This window comes from Equus asinus, chromosome 2 (assembly GCF_041296235.1).
Source record: "Equus asinus isolate D_3611 breed Donkey chromosome 2, EquAss-T2T_v2, whole genome shotgun sequence".
NCBI lineage: Eukaryota > Metazoa > Chordata > Mammalia > Perissodactyla > Equidae > Equus > Equus asinus.
Window position 1 is genome coordinate 92,223,518 of NC_091791.1, and position 16,846 is coordinate 92,240,363.

At 51.9% G+C, this 16,846-nt stretch overlaps 1 protein-coding gene across 1 annotated transcript; it reads left to right on the top strand.

The window, feature by feature from the left end:
• Nucleotides 1-1,053: 1,053 nt before the first annotated feature.
• Nucleotides 1,054-14,199, top strand: LRIT1 (leucine rich repeat, Ig-like and transmembrane domains 1). The gene is made up of 4 exons (XM_014832853.3): nucleotides 1,054-1,267; nucleotides 4,602-5,068; nucleotides 8,895-9,200; nucleotides 10,459-14,199. The coding sequence occupies exons 1-4, from the start codon at nucleotides 1,146-1,148 to the stop codon at nucleotides 11,427-11,429; spliced, it is 1,866 nt and encodes a 621-aa protein (XP_014688339.3). The 5' UTR covers nucleotides 1,054-1,145; the 3' UTR covers nucleotides 11,430-14,199.
• Nucleotides 14,200-16,846: the final 2,647 nt, after the last annotated feature.

The window sequence follows — 16,846 nt, forward strand, 5'->3', positions numbered from 1 at the left end:
ACCTTCTGGAAAAGACAGGTAGAGCATGCTGAACCAGAAGCAGAGCCTTGGGGTCCAGTGTGAAGAAGGAATGAGTGTAAGGTGGTGTCTGTGGTGGGAGGAGTTTGGAGGTAGGGAAAAATTGGTGAGCACTGGAAGGTCCTTCTCTAAAGACCCTGAGATCCCACTCTGGGACCTGCCTCGGAGTATGAGGACGGAGGAGAGGGCGCTCTCTGCTCTCACGCAGACCCCTCGTGCCTTCGGCATTGGTGGGAATGCCCAGAAGAGCTCCACTCCAACAGTTGTGTCGTGGGACTGGGTGTCCATGGGGTACAGCAGCCTAGGAAGATTCACTGCCCATGGGAGACCCTTTGGAGGTCCCCCAGAAATATCTGAATCTTCCCACCTCTTCTGCGAGCAGGTGCTTGTCAGTGCCAGCGAAATCGGATGCTTACTAGGCACGAGAGAGCTTCTGCTCCCAAAGGCTGTCAAGTTCTGGGAATGAACACCCTGAGGAGAGTAATGTTGCTTCCCTTTCTCAGATGAGGACACGGAGGCCAAGAGGGACCACATGTCTCACCCAAGCTCACAGCCTGTGAGTGAAAGAGCTGGCATTTCAATCCAGGCTGGCCTGGCCCCAGAGCTGGGCTCTTTCTAATGCCTTCACTGCTCTCATCTCATTGCATTTTCACAAAGAAATAGTGTGGCAGGAGAGAATTCCAATGGCCCTCATCAGAGGCTAGGGTCTGTCTTCATCTTCTCTGAGCCCATCTTCGTCTGTGCAGCCCCAGCCTGGCTGGCATGGGGTGGATTTGCAGGCGGGCAGCCCAGCCGGCCAGCCCAGCAGCCATTTGCCCCTGGGTGGTTGCCCACCTGCCCCGCCTTGCCACGTCCTGGCCTCTCTTGGCCTGGGGCTGATGCTACAGAAGGGGATCCCCCACCCCACCCCCACTCTCAGGACCGGGTGATTCCAGGAAGCAATAAGCCGCTGAGTGCTGCAGCCAGGGCTCCCTCCCTAATCCCCGGACTGTCCTTGTTTATCCAATGGCCTCAAGTGGGGGTGTGGGGGCTGATGAGCCAGTGGGCAGCTGCTGGGCTTGCTGGGCCGGCAGGACAGAGCAGTCCAGGGACAGGCCCCTGCCCGGGCTACAGAGGAGCCAGGAGCCATGAGGGTGGCAGTGGGCATGCTCTGGCTCCTGGCCCTCGGGGGGCACCCCCAAGCCCGGGGCTCCTGTCCTTCTCAGTGCAGCTGCAGCCTCCACGTCATGGGTGATGGCAGCAAGGCCAGGTATGGCACCAGGTGTGTGGGAGAGGTAGCCCAGCCCCCATCACTCTACCAGCTAGGCTGGATTGGATGCAGGGGCCTCAGACCGCGGCCAGGTGAGATCCCCAGGGGTCCTAAGGGGCTGGTTTGTGCTGCATTATCTTCCAGCCAGCAGGGTGTGGCTCTGCCGGGGAGGTACCAGGTACCTTTATACATGGGGATGGGGGTGGGGCAGAGGTGTGCCAGCTCCAGGAGACCCTTGCTGAGTCCTCTTCCAGGATCCTGGTGGAGAGCAACCCCTCCTATGGGCACAAGAAGTCTCCCCTTACCTCTTTCTTTTCCTCTGCTTCCTTCCTTCCTCTCCATCATCCTCTCTATCTCTGCAGCCCCTTCTTTCCCAGGCCTCTTCCATTCTCCTGCCTCACCTCCAATCACATATCAGGTATTTCTTACCACTCCACCCATGATGGGACCACCTGCCTCCTCATGCTCCCCCCCACCCCCATCACCGCTTTTAGTCTCCTCTGTCCTAGCCCCCAGCAGCCTCAGCCTCAGCCCCTTTCTATGGGCTCCCAAAAGGCCAGGAGTGCTGATTCCCATGGAAGCAAGCCCCTCTCCACCCTCAGCCTCTTCTTGACTTTGCCCATCCCCCGTCTGAGCCTGGGAGCCCCTGCATCTCTCCTCCGCCTTCCACCACTGCGGCTCGTGGTCCCTCGCTCCCTCGCTCTTCCACCACGGGCTCTGCTCTTTTTCCCTTCGGCGGTCTTTCACCCATCTTTCCTCCGACATCTTCAGCTTATCCATTAATGACCCCCTTTGCCTTTGTCAACTTGCTCAAGGATTTCAGCCCTGGCTCAGGGCCTTTCCTGCCATCTTCCCGGCCTTCTGGAATTCCATTCTCCCTTTCTCCCTTGTCTTAGATGGGTGCTGGGGAGCCGCAGATGGTTTCTGATCCAGCGGCAATGTTATCACTGAGACTCTTTCAGTGATCCTGGCAAAGGGTGTCGGGTAATTGGGTGTGAAGGGGAAGCAGAGAATGGAGAGGCGCCTCCAAGGAAGGACACCCCGTATGGACTGAAGTGCGGGGAGAGCTCCACTTTTGGTCCAAATCTCTGATGCTCCAACTCATATAGATCATCTGAGGTGAGGATGCTCTCCCCAAGGGAAGCCCAGAGCCCTGAGCAGGCCAGCAGACAGCCCATGGCCACGGATAATGTGAGCAGGGTGACCAAGAACCTCTCCTGCCACCCGCAGAGAGCACGGGGCTCCAAGTTACACAGCATCAGTGGCCAACCTGGTCCTGGAACCCAAGGCTTCAGTTCTATTTCAGAACTCTTCTCATCTGGTGATGCTGTCACAGGCAGGGACCAGGGGAGGGCTTCTGGTGGCAGGTTAGCCTTGGGATGGAAAGTGAAATTCCAAAGGCAGCTTCCAGGACCCCTAATGTCAGCCAGTGGCCATTCATTCCCTGAAGCCAGAGCCCTCAGCATTGGTTCCACCTGCCTGACAGGCCTACGGCTGATGTGCACCAGCCTGTCTGCATGGAGTGTCCTGTGAGAGGAAGGAGGCCATGAAAGGCCAGGGCCCTGAGCTCCCCAGTGGCCCTAGGCATAGACTGCGCAGTCAGACCAAGGCCCCTTCTGTGTCTCAGATGCCTCCTCAGCCCCCTCTGTAACCAGAGCCTCTCAGAGGGTCCAGTCCTTACATCTGAGCAGCCTGGGTGACCTGTTCCTGCTCCACGCTCCCGTACTGTGAGCGGAGCATGTGCACCTGTGGGTACTGGAGTTGTGTCCCCACATCTAGACAGATGTGTTCCCACGCTCTTTGTGCCCAGTTTGCCTCACCAGGAGTCACACTGTTGGCCCGTGCTGGTCCCTTATTGGTTTCTCTGGTCCCTCCAATGACCGTCTTCTCCCCTTTCCAGGACATCTTCTCCCATCAACTCCCTTCCTCCCACGTACATCCAGACCTTCCCCTTGTGACACCCAGCCCTCTAGTATCATTGAAAATATCATTGCCTCCAGTGCTCTTTCTTCCTTAGCTAGACGACAAGCTGTCTGGGGACAGGGGCTTTGGGTCTGATATTCTTCGGAATCTCCACAGCACCCATCACTCAGTAGGGGTCCCACGGGTGTCTGAAGAATATGAGTGGGTGGAAGTAACTGTCCCTTTTGCTGGCACCGTTGATAAGGAAAAACAAGCCCAGACCAGCCGACTTTGAGTCGAGTGTGGAGGGAAGCTGATGGATGCTGGTGGAGCGTGTGTGTTACTCAGGAAGACCAGAGATGAGGCATATGTTATGACATGACCTCCCTCAGCAAAGCGCAGCGTGACCAGCGCCCCCACCTCGTCCAGTGTGCACAGAGCAGCCCCCAGGTGACATGAGCTGCACAGCAAGGCCCTCACGCCCAGCTTCCAAGTTTTATCTTCTCGAGAATCTTTCCCTTTTTGGCTTATGTGGGTGTGACAGCATATAACACAGCCCCGAAGAGTAGGCTCCTTGAAGCCAGCGACTGCTTCCTTCTCTCCCTCTTTCCTCTGCTTTTGTGTCAGACTCAATAGAACAAGGTTTAAGAAATGTCTGTTTGGGCAGAAGGAGCATTGGAAGGAGCTGGTAAGACTGGCCCTGTCTCCTTCTAGTTCTGAGCTGCAGGAGTTTAGGACCGTGGTCCAAGCTCTGGCTCCTACAGGTGATGAGTACGTGGAGCTGGCACACACAGTGCCTCATTTACACTCCGAAACCACCCTGTGAGGTGCAGTCTATTATTACGGGAAACGGAGGCAAAGAGAGGTTAGGTAATACACTCACGGACACACAGCGGGCAAGCAAGGAGCCCAGATGTGGATCCACCTGCCGGGCTGCAAAGTCCTGGCTCTTACACACCTTGATCCTCTCCTGGTTCCTCAGAGTCAGGAGAGGCTGAGGTGCTGATGCCCTTGGTATATGTTTTAAAAAATGAAGAAAAGCCAAGATGGTTACAAAAACGGAGGTATACTTTGAGAAAGGACCATGTTTAACACACATATGCCATGCGAGGATGCACAAGATGATCCAGGATTTATGTATCCAAGCGCTGCAGGTAGTATGGGCTGGAAGGGGACATAACAGTTTAAGCTCGAGGTCCTTCAGGCCAGTGACAGAGACGGAACGGCCCTCCAGGGACCCCTGGGACAGGCTCTGGAAGCAAGAACCCCCACAAAGAGCAAACAGTGGGCTGCTTGTGCCCACCCGTCTCCAGGGCTCACCACAGCGCGGAGCCTGGGTTTAGGGGCCTCCGTTCCGTGCAGACCAGGGGCCTCTGGAAGCGGGGTCGGGTCGACAGGACCCTCACTCATCTCTCCCCATTTCCGTGTCCAGGACGGTGGTGTGCGACGACCCCGACATGACCCTGCCGCCCGCGGCTGTGCCCACGGACACCTGCCGCCTGCGCGTGGAGCGCACGGCCCTGCGCAGGCTGCCCGGGGCCCCCTTCGCGCCGCTCGGCCGCCTGGAGCAGCTCTGGCTGCCCTACAACGCGCTGGCCGAGCTCAGCGCCCTGGCGCTGCGGGGCTTGCGGCGCCTGCGGGAGCTGCGCCTGCCCGGGAACCGCCTGGCCGCCTTCCCCTGGCCGGCGCTCCGGGACGTGCCCCAGCTGCGCCTGCTGGACCTGCAGGCCAACTGTCTCGCCGCCGTGCCGGCCGAGGCGGCGCGCTTCCTGCGCAACCTCACCTTCCTCGACCTCTCCAGCAACCAGCTGCTGAGGCTCCCGCAGGAGCTGCTCGCCGCCTGGGCGCCCCTGCAGACTGCGCCCTTCCTCCCCGGCCACCGTTCCAGGCTGGTCCTAGGTAAGGGGGCATCCTTCTCTGGGCAATAACTTGCAGAGCCTTGGGGTCTTCGTGAAGTTCCCAGGCCTCTCTGAGTCTGGATTCCTTGGCTGGAAAAGAGCAACCATACCTGCCTTCCGGGTTGGAGTGACGATTGAGTGAGAGGCGCACGTGGGCGGGTGGAGGAGCGCAAGCGTCGTGTCACACGGCCACAGTTCAAGTCCCAGCGTTGCCTATGACTACCTGTGCGTCCTGGGGAAAGTTACCTAGCTTCTCTGTGCTTTGGCTCCCTTCTTTAAAGAGAGGATGATAATACCTACCTCAAAAGGTTGGAGTTGTAGGTAAAAAGGCAGAGCTTAGCACGCATTAGGTACATGTGGCAGGTACAGTGATGTGCCATCCAGATGCCCATCAAGGTAGGACTGGCTGCCCAGTTTCTGGGGTCACTTTCGGAAGCAGCCTTCAGTGGTCAGCCCCACTGGGGAGAGCCTCAGCTGCAGAGCAGGCTCTCCCGTGGCCACATACCCTTTCTGGGAACCACCCTCATCCAAAGATGCGTCAGGTGGGAGCCCGCTTGGGAGGACTCTGATGGGCTCTTTCAACTCCACAGCCCCTGGGGTTCACTCGGCCCCCATCCCAGGCCCCTGTCTCCTCCCGCTTCCTTCCTTCCTCCCTTAATACAAACCCTGAAGGCTAATCTTCTCAGAGTCAGCTTCTAGTCCAACTTCCAACTGTCTTCAAAGCACGTGAGTCCTCTGCCCCTGCAGCGTCTCTGAGAACGGGGTATTCTCACATGGAAGGTCCTGCTCTTTGCTCACTGGTCCATCCCTACTGGGCATTTGTGTTAGTGTGGCCCTGAGGTTTCCCTGAACTCCTTCTAGCCCCCTCGTAGAACTTGACCCTCCCCACCTCCCAGGGGGGCAATAGTGCAAGGATGATGACCTTTGTTTTACAGGTCAACAAACGTGACCTAGGGTGAGTCAGGGGTGGGTTTGGGCATGGGGCTCCTGTCTTACAGGCTGGTTCTCTTTCCCCTGTCCCATGAGGGGATGGGAACCATGATGGGCTCCTGGAGGGCTGGGTGGTCAGTGGTGGGTGGGGAGAATCAGAAGAGAGACCTCACCTCTTGGGCGGGATGTGCCTGGAGCATGCCGTGGCTCCTGTTGGGTCCAGCACTGGAGTCTGGGGCAATCTCAGAGTGGTTTGGGGCAGCTCCTGCCCTGAGGTCTGGGAGTGTCTCTTGGGACAGACTCTCTGGTCGCCTCACTTCCTAGAAACAAGGCAGGGAACAGCAGGCCCCGTTCCAACTCCATCCACCCTATAGACTTTCTTATCAAATAAAGGACAGTGTATAGTGTAGTACTTATATGGAAAAAATTGTTGTTTATTTGAAAATCAAATTTAACTGGGTGTCCATTTTTTTTCTATATCTGGTAAGTCTATTCCAACAACCATGTCAGGCAGCCAGGGCAAGGGGTGTTGACCAGGTGTTACAAATAAGGAAAATTAGGTACAAGAGACCGTCCAGATCACGTGGCCTGGAGCTGGTACCCTGAGACTCAGTTTCCCTTTTTCTTTTTTTTTTTTTTTTTGAGGAAGATTAGCCCTGAGCTAACATCTGCCGCCAATCTTCCTCTTTTTGCTGAGGAAGCCTGGCCCTGAGCTAACATCCGTGCCCATGTTCCTCTACTTTATATGTGGGATGCCTACCACAGCATGGCTTGCCAAGTGGTGCCATGTCCACACCCGGGTTCAGAACCGGTGAACCCCGGGCTGCCAAAGTGGAACGTGTGAACTTAACTGATGTGCCACCGGGCCGGCCCCTCGCCTTTCTATTTCATTGATTCCTTCCTTTTCCTAACAAACCAATGGTTTAACAGATGAACTAGATCTCCTTTCCTGCCCGAGGCGCCTACCTGGCCTGGAGGGTGACAGGTCGGGGCATAACTCATTCTGGAAAATTAATTTTAGTTTTAATTACACAAATTATTCATGAATATATGTAAACATTTAAAATATTACAGAAAAGGCTAAAGACCTTTTTGTCCCCTCTTCTGATTCCAATTCCTTCTCTCCCCCTAAAAGGCAGCCACTATTATGTTTCTTTGCATGTTCCCTATCTTTTACGGTGCATTTACATACACATACTTACTTATATACATGCGCATAGAAATCTTATCTGTGTGTTTTACATTAAATTTTGTCATATTGTACCTATAAACCAGCACTAACTGGTTCATCCAGCAATAGGTCTTGGAGATCTTTGTAAGTTATTACAAATGGATTGACTTCATTTTTTTAAACTCCTGTATAATACTCCATATTATAGCTATACTACAATTTATTTAGCCACTTCCCCTTTACTGAACCTTCAAATTGTTTCCAGTATTTTATTAACACCTATGATGCCACAGAGAACATTCTTGACAATGCATCCTTGTGCATGCAGACACATGTTTCTCTAGGATAGGAACCAAGAATGGAATTGCTAGGCCGTGGAGTGTGCACCCTGGACTTTTTAAATCAACTGATGGTCGTTAAAGTGGTTGGGCCGATTCTCACCCCACACTGGCAGTGCCTGAGACCATGCATTCGGGTGTTCGCTCTGCAAGTTGCGTGCCTGCCAATGTGTAGGCTCGATTCTGGGTGCTGAAGACACAGGAGAGAACAAGGTAGATGAAAATTATTCCCTCATGAAGCTAATAATTAAAATGGCCAGAATGTTTAGCTTTTGCCAGTCCGACGGGTACAACTTTCACTGCTATTTAACTTTGCCATTTGCTTGAATTCTTTGGGGACTCTGTTGTCACAGGTGAAAGCCAGATCACTCACCACCAGAGCTGGGTGGTGATGACTCCGGGTGGGAGCAGGTGTATTGTTAAATGCATTGAACTGGCGACACAGGGTAGCAGCCCCCAGTGGGATGGGGTGAGGGAGCGGGTGGGAGAAGGCACTGTCCCCTCCCAGCCGGTGCTCCAAGGGCCTTGAGAGTCATGGAGATACAAGCAGATCCGGATGCACCCTCCCCAACCCTGGACATTTGCTCTTCCAGATATATCCAATGTATGTATATAAATATGTAATATGCCATTGATTCTTAGATGCACTATCAAATTTAATAATAATCTTTGGGGGATCGAAAGGACATCATCTTAAATGCATTTATTTTGTATATCAGAAATGCAAACATATAAAAAGGAATGGTGCCTTAGAGTTGGGGCCCCATGATACCCCTTTATCTGTTGAAGGGTCTTTGGCAGGGTGGGTGCAGTTATCTGCTTTTGGGTCTGTAACGATGTTCAAGTTGGAGGTACAGACGGCTGTGCTATGACACAGAGTTTGATTTGATGGCGTCCTCACTCCTCCGCTTTTGAGCCTCTGTCAAAGGGACCATGGCTCAGAACAGCCACCCTCATTGCTGGGGTGATGCTAAACGTGCCACTTGTTCTGGAAGGGCAGGGGTTGAGGGTGAGGGGTCAGGAAGCATTTCTAGAAATGGATTTTTGGCGTATTGCAATTATTGCTGAAATACTTGCTGCTTGGCCAGTAGCCCGCAAGGACCACACCAAGAATGCAGGAGTAATTGCCACCTGTGTCAGGATGCTGTGTGGCCTACCCAGTGCTCGATGGGACATCTTTATTTATGCTTACAGTGACCGTGAAAGGGAAGTGATGCTATCATTCAAGATGAAGAACAACTAGCTAGACAGGAGCTGGGCCTGGAGGCCACTTAGGCTGACACTGAGCTCAGGACCTGCCTTGTCCTCGCTCTCCAAGGGGATTGGGAGCCAGGGCTGGGGATGGGAATGGCTCGGCTCACCTCTTGCCTTCCCTGTCACCCCTACAGGGCTACAGGACAACCCTTGGGCGTGTGACTGCCGACTCTATGACCTGGTCCATTTCCTGGAAGGCTGGGCCCCAAACCTGGCCTTCATAGAGGCCAGGCTGAGGTGCGCCAGCCCGCGCAGCCTGGCCGGAGTGGCCTTCAGCCAGCTGGAGCTGAGGAAGTGCCGGAGTCCAGAGGTCCGTCCGGGGGTGGCCAGCATCAGGTCCCCTTTGGGCAGCACTGTGGTGCTACGTTGTGGGGCCACCGGGGTCCCTGGGCCCGAGATGAGCTGGAGGAGGGCCAGCGGGTACCCGCTCAACGGCACAGGTGTGTGAACTACAGGGACTGCTATGCTGAGATGCCAGACCAGGCCTGGTGGGTCAGCGTCCGAAATTGCCAGGGCCAGGTTTGCTGCGGAGGGAGGGGGGCCGAGCAAGGCCGCCTACTCCCATTCCTTCTGAATGGAGTTGGATGGGCTCCGCCTAAAGGCAGGGCATGGGGACAATGGGTTCAAAGATGACCATGACTCTCAGTCTGTCCTATGAGATCCCACAAGCTCCCTATCAAAGACTCCAGGCCCACCCTAAGAGGAACAAAACGCTGGCTTTCGGTAGAGGATCCTCTTAGGGTATTGAACATTCGTAGTAAGTTTCCCACTTGTAAATATTAAGCCAGTATCACCAGCAGTGGTGATTAACGATCTATTGAGCTCTTCATGTGTATTATGCACATGATGTCCTTGAACTTTAAAGAACAAGCAGATTATCCTTATTTTGCGTGTAAGTAAACTGAGGCTCTGGGAGGCTAAATGCCTGGGCTACACCTCACACTGGTACAAGGAAGAGCTGGGAGTCTAATGCAATCTGGCTGACCCCACAGCCTGTGTGTTTTTTGCCTCGTTGTGTAGACAGAGATGGTTCATCTCTGGCTCTGGGTTGCAGGGGTGGGGTGTAGGAGTCACGGGCCACCAAGATGCAGAAAGAGGGTTAAGGAGGAATCATTTCTTAGCATCTGACCAGAAAAGCTCACGTCCCTCCCAGCTTTCTTCTGCCTCTCCCTCAACTGGGTTAGCAAGCGTTGCTCTAGGACTGTGGGTTTGAAATCAACTCACAAACAAAATTGTATAAGGATCTCCATATGTCAAACGGAAGGTTGAAGATGCTCTGATTGACGTGGCAGTGCTGCTGGGCAGGGGAGGGGAGAGCACTTCCGGCTGGGCCTCTGCCTCATTTTCACCCCTTGACCCATCCTAGCCCCAAAGCACCTGCCCTGCCCCACCCCCCCGGGGTCAGCCCGGAGGAACTCCGGGGCCTGCAGAACACAGCTGGAACATCCCAGATTTGGGAGGCAGATGATCCTTAGGCTCTGCCTTAGCCTGGGGCTCCAGGGAGACCCCAAATTTGAGCCCAGGAGACCTCGATCCCCTTGGCTAATCAAAGAAAAGTTGAATGACTCCCATGTGTTCTCGGGATAACAGGGTCTCCAGCAGAGTGTGCACAGCCCAGGGGCTGTGAACTTGGCCCTGAAAGGGAACCTGGGGCAGGCGGGCCCATTCCTTCTCCCACATGTGCCTCTTTCCCCCCAGTGCACCAGGAGGTCTCCAGCGATGGCACGAGCTGGACGCTGCTGGGCCTGCCTGCCGTGTCCCCCCTGGACTCTGGAGACTACATCTGCCAGGCCAAGAACTTCCTGGGAGCCTCCGAGACCCTTATCTCCCTGGTTGTCACTGAGCCCCAGACTTCCACAGAACGTAGGGGGAGCCCTGGGGCACTGTGGACAGGTGAGGGGGCGGAAGCTGCTGCCTACAACAACAAGCTGGTGGCCAGGCATGTCCCCCACATCCCTGAGCCTGCTGTCCTGGCCACGGGGCTCCCTGTGCCCAACACGAAGGAGGAGCTGACCCTCCAGCACTTCCAGATGGGTACCCCAGGAGAGCACTCGGAGGGGCCGGCGGGACCCCAGGAGGCCCGAATGGTGAAGCATCTCAAGGTGGTGGGGGACACATACCACAGCGTGACCTTGGCGTGGAAGGCCCCCCAGGCCAGGAACACAACTGCCTTCAGTGTCCTCTATGCCGTCTATGGGCAGCGTGACATGCGGCGGGTGACGGTGCAGCCCGGGAAGACCAGTGTCACCATCCACGGGCTGGAGCCCAAGACCAAGTACGTGGCCTGCGTCTGCATGCGGGGCTTTGGGCCCCGGAAGGAGCAGTGCGTCATCTTCTCCACTGACGAGGTGGTGGACGCCGAGGCCACCCAGCGGCTCATCAACGTGGTGGTGATCAGTGTGGCCACGGTCATCGCCCTGCCCCTCACGCTGCTTGTCTGCTGCAGTGCTGTCCAGAGGCGCTGCCGCAAGTGCCACACCGGGGGCACCGCCGAGGCCACCGGTGCCTACGTCAACCTGGAGAGGCTCGGCCACAGTGAGGACGGCTCGGAGGAGCTGTCCCGGCACAGCCTCAGCGAAGTCGACAGGCTCCTCTCCGCCCGCTCTAGCCTGGACTCCCAGGCCTTGGGGGCCAGCGGGGGCAGACGGATCAATGAGTACTTCTGCTGAGGGGTGGGCTGCCCCACGCACGCAGATGCCCATGCAGCTGCTCCTGCCCTCTGCTACCCCCACCCCCTCACTTGGACATCTGAGTTCATGCTGAGCCACAATTACCACTTGGGTACCTGCTCAGTCAGACACTCACACGCAACAACAGATAACACTTATTAAGCACTTACTGCATGCCCAGAAGTGTTCTAAGTGCTTTATATGCATTAACTCATTTAATTCTTCTAACAACTCTTTATGGCAGGCACTACTATCCTCCTCATTTTCCTGGAGAAGAAACAGGGGGATTCAGTAACTGGCCTATATTGGTCAGTTTTTGCTGCATAACAAATAAAAGTAAAATATCAGGGGGATACAGCAACAAGCACTCATTTTCACACAGCCCGCAGGTCTGTGGGTTGCCTGGGGTGGCTCTGCTCCATCTGTCCTATTTGGGGCCTCAGATGGAGGATGAGTAGCCACCTGGGGCAGGCTTCTTTTGGGGAGAGGTTTGAGGATATCAGAGGAATGAGCAAAGACATGTGGTGCCTCTTAAGCTCTTGGCTTAGAACTGGCACACTGCCATTTCTGCCCATATTCTATCTGCCAAAGCAAGTCCCATGGCCAAACCCAACTTTAATGAGGCGGGAAGGGACAGTTCTCCCATGGAGGTGATGGTGGGGCAGGAAATATTTTGCTGAGCGGTGATCTCATCTACCATATTGCCCACAAGGACACCAGTGGAAGTGGCAGCTGTGGAATTTGGACCAGCCAATTGGTCCCAGAGTTGGGAGTCCTTACCACTCCCCTGAACTGCATCTTGATTACATTTATGCTAACTCATAGGCACCCACACATACAGTCTCTTTATGCATCTGCCACCCTTGTATGGTCACATGCATACACACACAGAGACACACACTGTGCTCTCCCTGAGTCCACTCATCGATTCTAACATTTTTTCTCTGGGTGCCATTCTGCATAGAGATAATCATTTGATTTTCAATAAACTCTAGAGGTTTGGATGATCCCCAAGAGACTACTGCTCATTTACTCTCAGAATATCAGGCTGGAGGGATCTGAGAGACCCTCCGTGGCGGGGGGCACAGTATACCCAGTGCTGTCTGGCACACTGCTCACCTCTGTCCCCATGGAGCAGCCTTTGTGATTCTTAGGAAGCTTACCTGGTTCCTGAGGATGTCTCAGAGCCTTCCCGTCACTCAGTAAGCCACTTCAAAGGAGGGTTCCTATTCAGTTTGCTGAAAGCTTGGAAACCTCTGAGATGGTGTCTCTGTGCACAGGAGAAGGCAAACTTTCCTAGCAGAAGGGCCGATGTTGTGTCTTGTCTGCAGGACTGAGCTCTAATGCAGGCAGCATCCAGGGCGTTTGGTGCCAAGGCCTTTGAGTAACAACTGAGGAAATTGAGGAACGGCAAGTGATGCAACGAAACAATTTCGCTCGTATCACCTAAGTGACTCGGTGTTGCATTGAATATTTGCTGGATAAGAGGCAGTGATTTCTAAAGTTACTGTACTCCCCCTTGCATTTACAAAAGACCTTACAACCTAGGACCTTACAACACATTTTCCTGTTTTCTCTTGTTTGATCCTCTCGACATCCTGTTATGGGGGCTGGGCTACTTGATTTTACAGATGAGAAAACTGAAGCCGAAAGAGTTGATTAACTTAGAGAGAGTAGTGATGGATTTTCTTGGGGGATCCAGGTCCGTGGTAACTTTCTGGCCAGGCTGAAATTCTTTGTTCTGTGTTGATCTCCGCAATGCAATCCATAGCAGGTTCACTACAGAAATGGATTTTTTCAAGCAACCAAAACCTGGGATCAGAACCATGTGAACACCAGTGCACATGAGCATGGAATTTCCACACGTGGATATTTTCTACCCATCATCTGGAGGGTGCACCTGACTATAATGTGTGGGCCATGGCCATTGGTAAGAGAAGTTATTTGGTTGGAAGATGACAAAACCAATGTCTGAATCATGAGTAGGCAATTTTTTCTTTAAGGAAAGCCAGAGAGTAAATATTTTAGGGTCTGTCTCTACTGCTCAACTCTGCTGATGTCGTATGAAAGCAGCCATAGGCAATATGTAAGTTAATGAGTGTGGATGTGTTCCAGTAGAATGTTATTTGCAAAAACAGGGGGCAGGCTGGAGTTGGCTCCCAGGCTGCAGTTCGCCAACTCCTGATCTAGATTTATGAAGGCATTTCTGCTGTGTCTTGGGAGACTCAAGATTCAGTTCTGAGTTTTTGATATAGAGGTTGACAGGCATTCCGAAAATCAGAACAAATGGAAGTGCAACGGATGAAGGCAGCCTTCTGTTGAAATGATAAAGAGGTTCTCTCTAAATGATTGGCTGAGCTGATGAAGACTGAAGAATTATTAGCCCAAAGATAGCTAACATGCAGTCAGTTTTATTGAGTCTTGTTTGAAGAAAATTCAAGAACTTGAAAGCAAGAATTTGTTATTATTTATCCAATATTGTGTGTGTGTGTGTGTATGTGTGTGTGTGTGTGTCTAAAAGAGAGAGAGAGAGTGAGAGAAAAGATACAAACTTTCCAATGATTCATTAAGACCTACCTTGGTGGTCTGGAAGGAGTGACCCCCAAGATGGTCAACTTCTCAATACCCATCTATCAGCCTTCCTTTGTGTGTTCTGTCTTCATTGGTTTGCTCTTATAGAGAAGAATCACCCCAGATTGTGCTCATGAATATTCAAGTCACTGGAAAAAACAAATTCCCATTGTAAAAAATAAAATGATGTCTGGTTTATATATTAGTCTTTTGGTATATGATTCTGGTTAGTATGAGTCAGTTGCGGAAAACCTAATGTCTTCTTAGAGTCCTGGGAAAAGAATTTCTGCCCTCTCAATGCTGAGGACCAGCCTGTACTACGATAATCCCACAGTATTCTGCCCTTGGAAGCCTTGTTTGGGGGTTGGTTGAAACCATGGCATCTCCATCATGTTTTTTCTGACTTCAATGTGGTCATATTTCTTTTGACCTAAGCAGAGGGTATGTCTGGTGTCACTTACCTGTAGTTGCACGTCTAAGTTGCAGGGTGCAAAAAGGGCAAATAACAAGAATTCTATCCTGGAAAGTGGATGTGGGCTATTAAAACTAGGCTATCAATCAAGGGACTCAGCGACCAATGTGTTTAGTGGACTAGAGCTGGACATTTTTGTTTTAATTATCATCTAATCCAGTAGAGACAAAAATCAACTTACAAGTAATTGAGCATATTTTATTTGATTGCAAGGGCATTGTGGTTATGCCACGTTGGGCTTGTGCTGTTCCAGCAACTCCCAAATTTCAGTGGCTTAACATAGCAAAATTTATTCCTGCTTTCCCAGAGTCTACTTGAGTCAGTGGGAAATGTGGATGGAGGGAGGGCTCTGCTCACTTATTCCCTCAGGGATCCACGCTGATGAAGACTCCGCCACCTGGAATGTCGACGGTTGCTGCAACAAGGGAAAAGAGAAGCTGGAGAATCATGTAGGGGCTTTTAAAACATTATTTCCTCTAATGTTTCATTAGCCAGAATATCAGTTACATAGCCCACCTGTTTCAAGGGGGCTTGAGGATGTAGTCATCTGTGTGTCTATCACAGGCATGCCACAGAGCACGGGAAGCTAAAAGGACCATCTCAGACATGGTTGGCAGCAGATGGAGGAGTGAGAGGAGAGCACCAGTTTGAGAAAGAGGAAGGACAGCATATCTACTTCGTGGTAGCTCGCCTTCTTGATAGTCCTCTGAGCGACCCCAAAGTTTTGCTAATATTGGGGTGGCATTTTCCATTTGAATAGATATGAAACTCTCTGGTTAAGATTCTGTTAAGACAAGCCAGGGAGCTGCCACCCAGAAGCCATTTATGTCTAATTATTTCATAAACACAGAGTAACTCTTCTCCTATGACTGTCTCTACCAATAACTCTCAGAGCAAAGTTCCTAAAAGCATCTTGCAGGAAGAGATGTCATATTCTCAGTCCCCTTCCCTCTGTTGTTAAATCTCTTGAGTTTGGGAACACCACTTAACCACTAGCTATTTAAGATAGATTATAGGATCCAAGCTAACTTTAATTGTCCTAGTCTCCTGCCTTAACTGACAACATAGATACTCCCTATGCCCATACACCAAATAAAGAAACCAGAGGATGAAGGGGCAGGGCAGAGGTGACCTGGGTGATTCCAGCGATGACATGCCAGTGGGTGTTCTTCTCAAGCTTCCAGCAAACTACTGGAAGGTGGAGTTGAGCTGGATTCATTTGAAGAGAATGAGATGACCAGAAAGGAAATTGTGGGGGATGGAGGTCTCTTTAGACCCTTATATTGTGGGGTAAGAAAAGAATCTCCTAGTGGCTTTGTGATACCCATGGATTAAATCACATTTTTCCACGAAGCAAGGCTGACAAAATCTTGGCCAACCTTGGTAGGGGACTCTGAAATGAGCATGACCCATCAGAGTTGTCCTCCATCAGGCCAAACCGGCTGGGCCCTTGTGACATCACCACCCTCAGTCACTGCATATGGGCTGCCTTCAGAAGGGCATAACCTTGTGCAAGCAATCCTTGCAGCTGAGCATCAACTCATTCCTTGAAGGGAGTCTAGGCAGCACATCTCCACGTCTACCACAAGCTTTGTGCTCATAGCGCTCTCCTTGTTTTGATTTTTACTTTGAAAGGAACTCCAGAGAGCTAGCCAGAATGGAAACTCCAGCAAATATATCTGGCTTGGATGGAAAGCTGGAGGGTAATCAGCTTAGTTAGTGACCCATTTCTCCCCTCACTGGTTAGCTACTAAGCGGATTTTCTTCCCTGAAGCCTTTTGTAGAGTATAATGTATATTACTAGTCTTAGGGGAACCCATGGAAGCTTAAAATGCATCAAGAAGTACCCCAAGTAATGGAGAAGAAGGCTTTGCTGCTCCTCAAGAGTCTGTTGGTGTGAGAGGTAAATTAAAATTTACTGGGCACCTACTGTATGTTAAATACTTTATTTTACATAATCTTAACATTTTCTAAAAACACTATGAAGTATTTACTAATATCCTCACTTTGCAGAGGAGAAACTGAGACTCATAGAGGTTGAATGATTTTCCAAAGACCTCAAGACTAGGATGCACAAGCTGGAGAGAAGACCTCAGTGTGACAGGGGCTGTAACACTGCTATATTTCTTACACCCAGCAAGAGTGTGGCTTAGAGCAGATGACCAATAAATATTTGTTGAATGAATCAAGAGTGGCAGAGCAAGTGTCCCAAATCACATATGTCTCACTTTAAAATGTAAGGCTTTCATTTTTATGATGTGAAATACACAGCATTCAGGAAAAGCTGTGAGATCGAGGATAAGAACATGCTCTGGTTTAATCAGGAAATACAGTCTTGTGGTTTAACCCCTGAACAGTGAGGCTTCTCTGACTG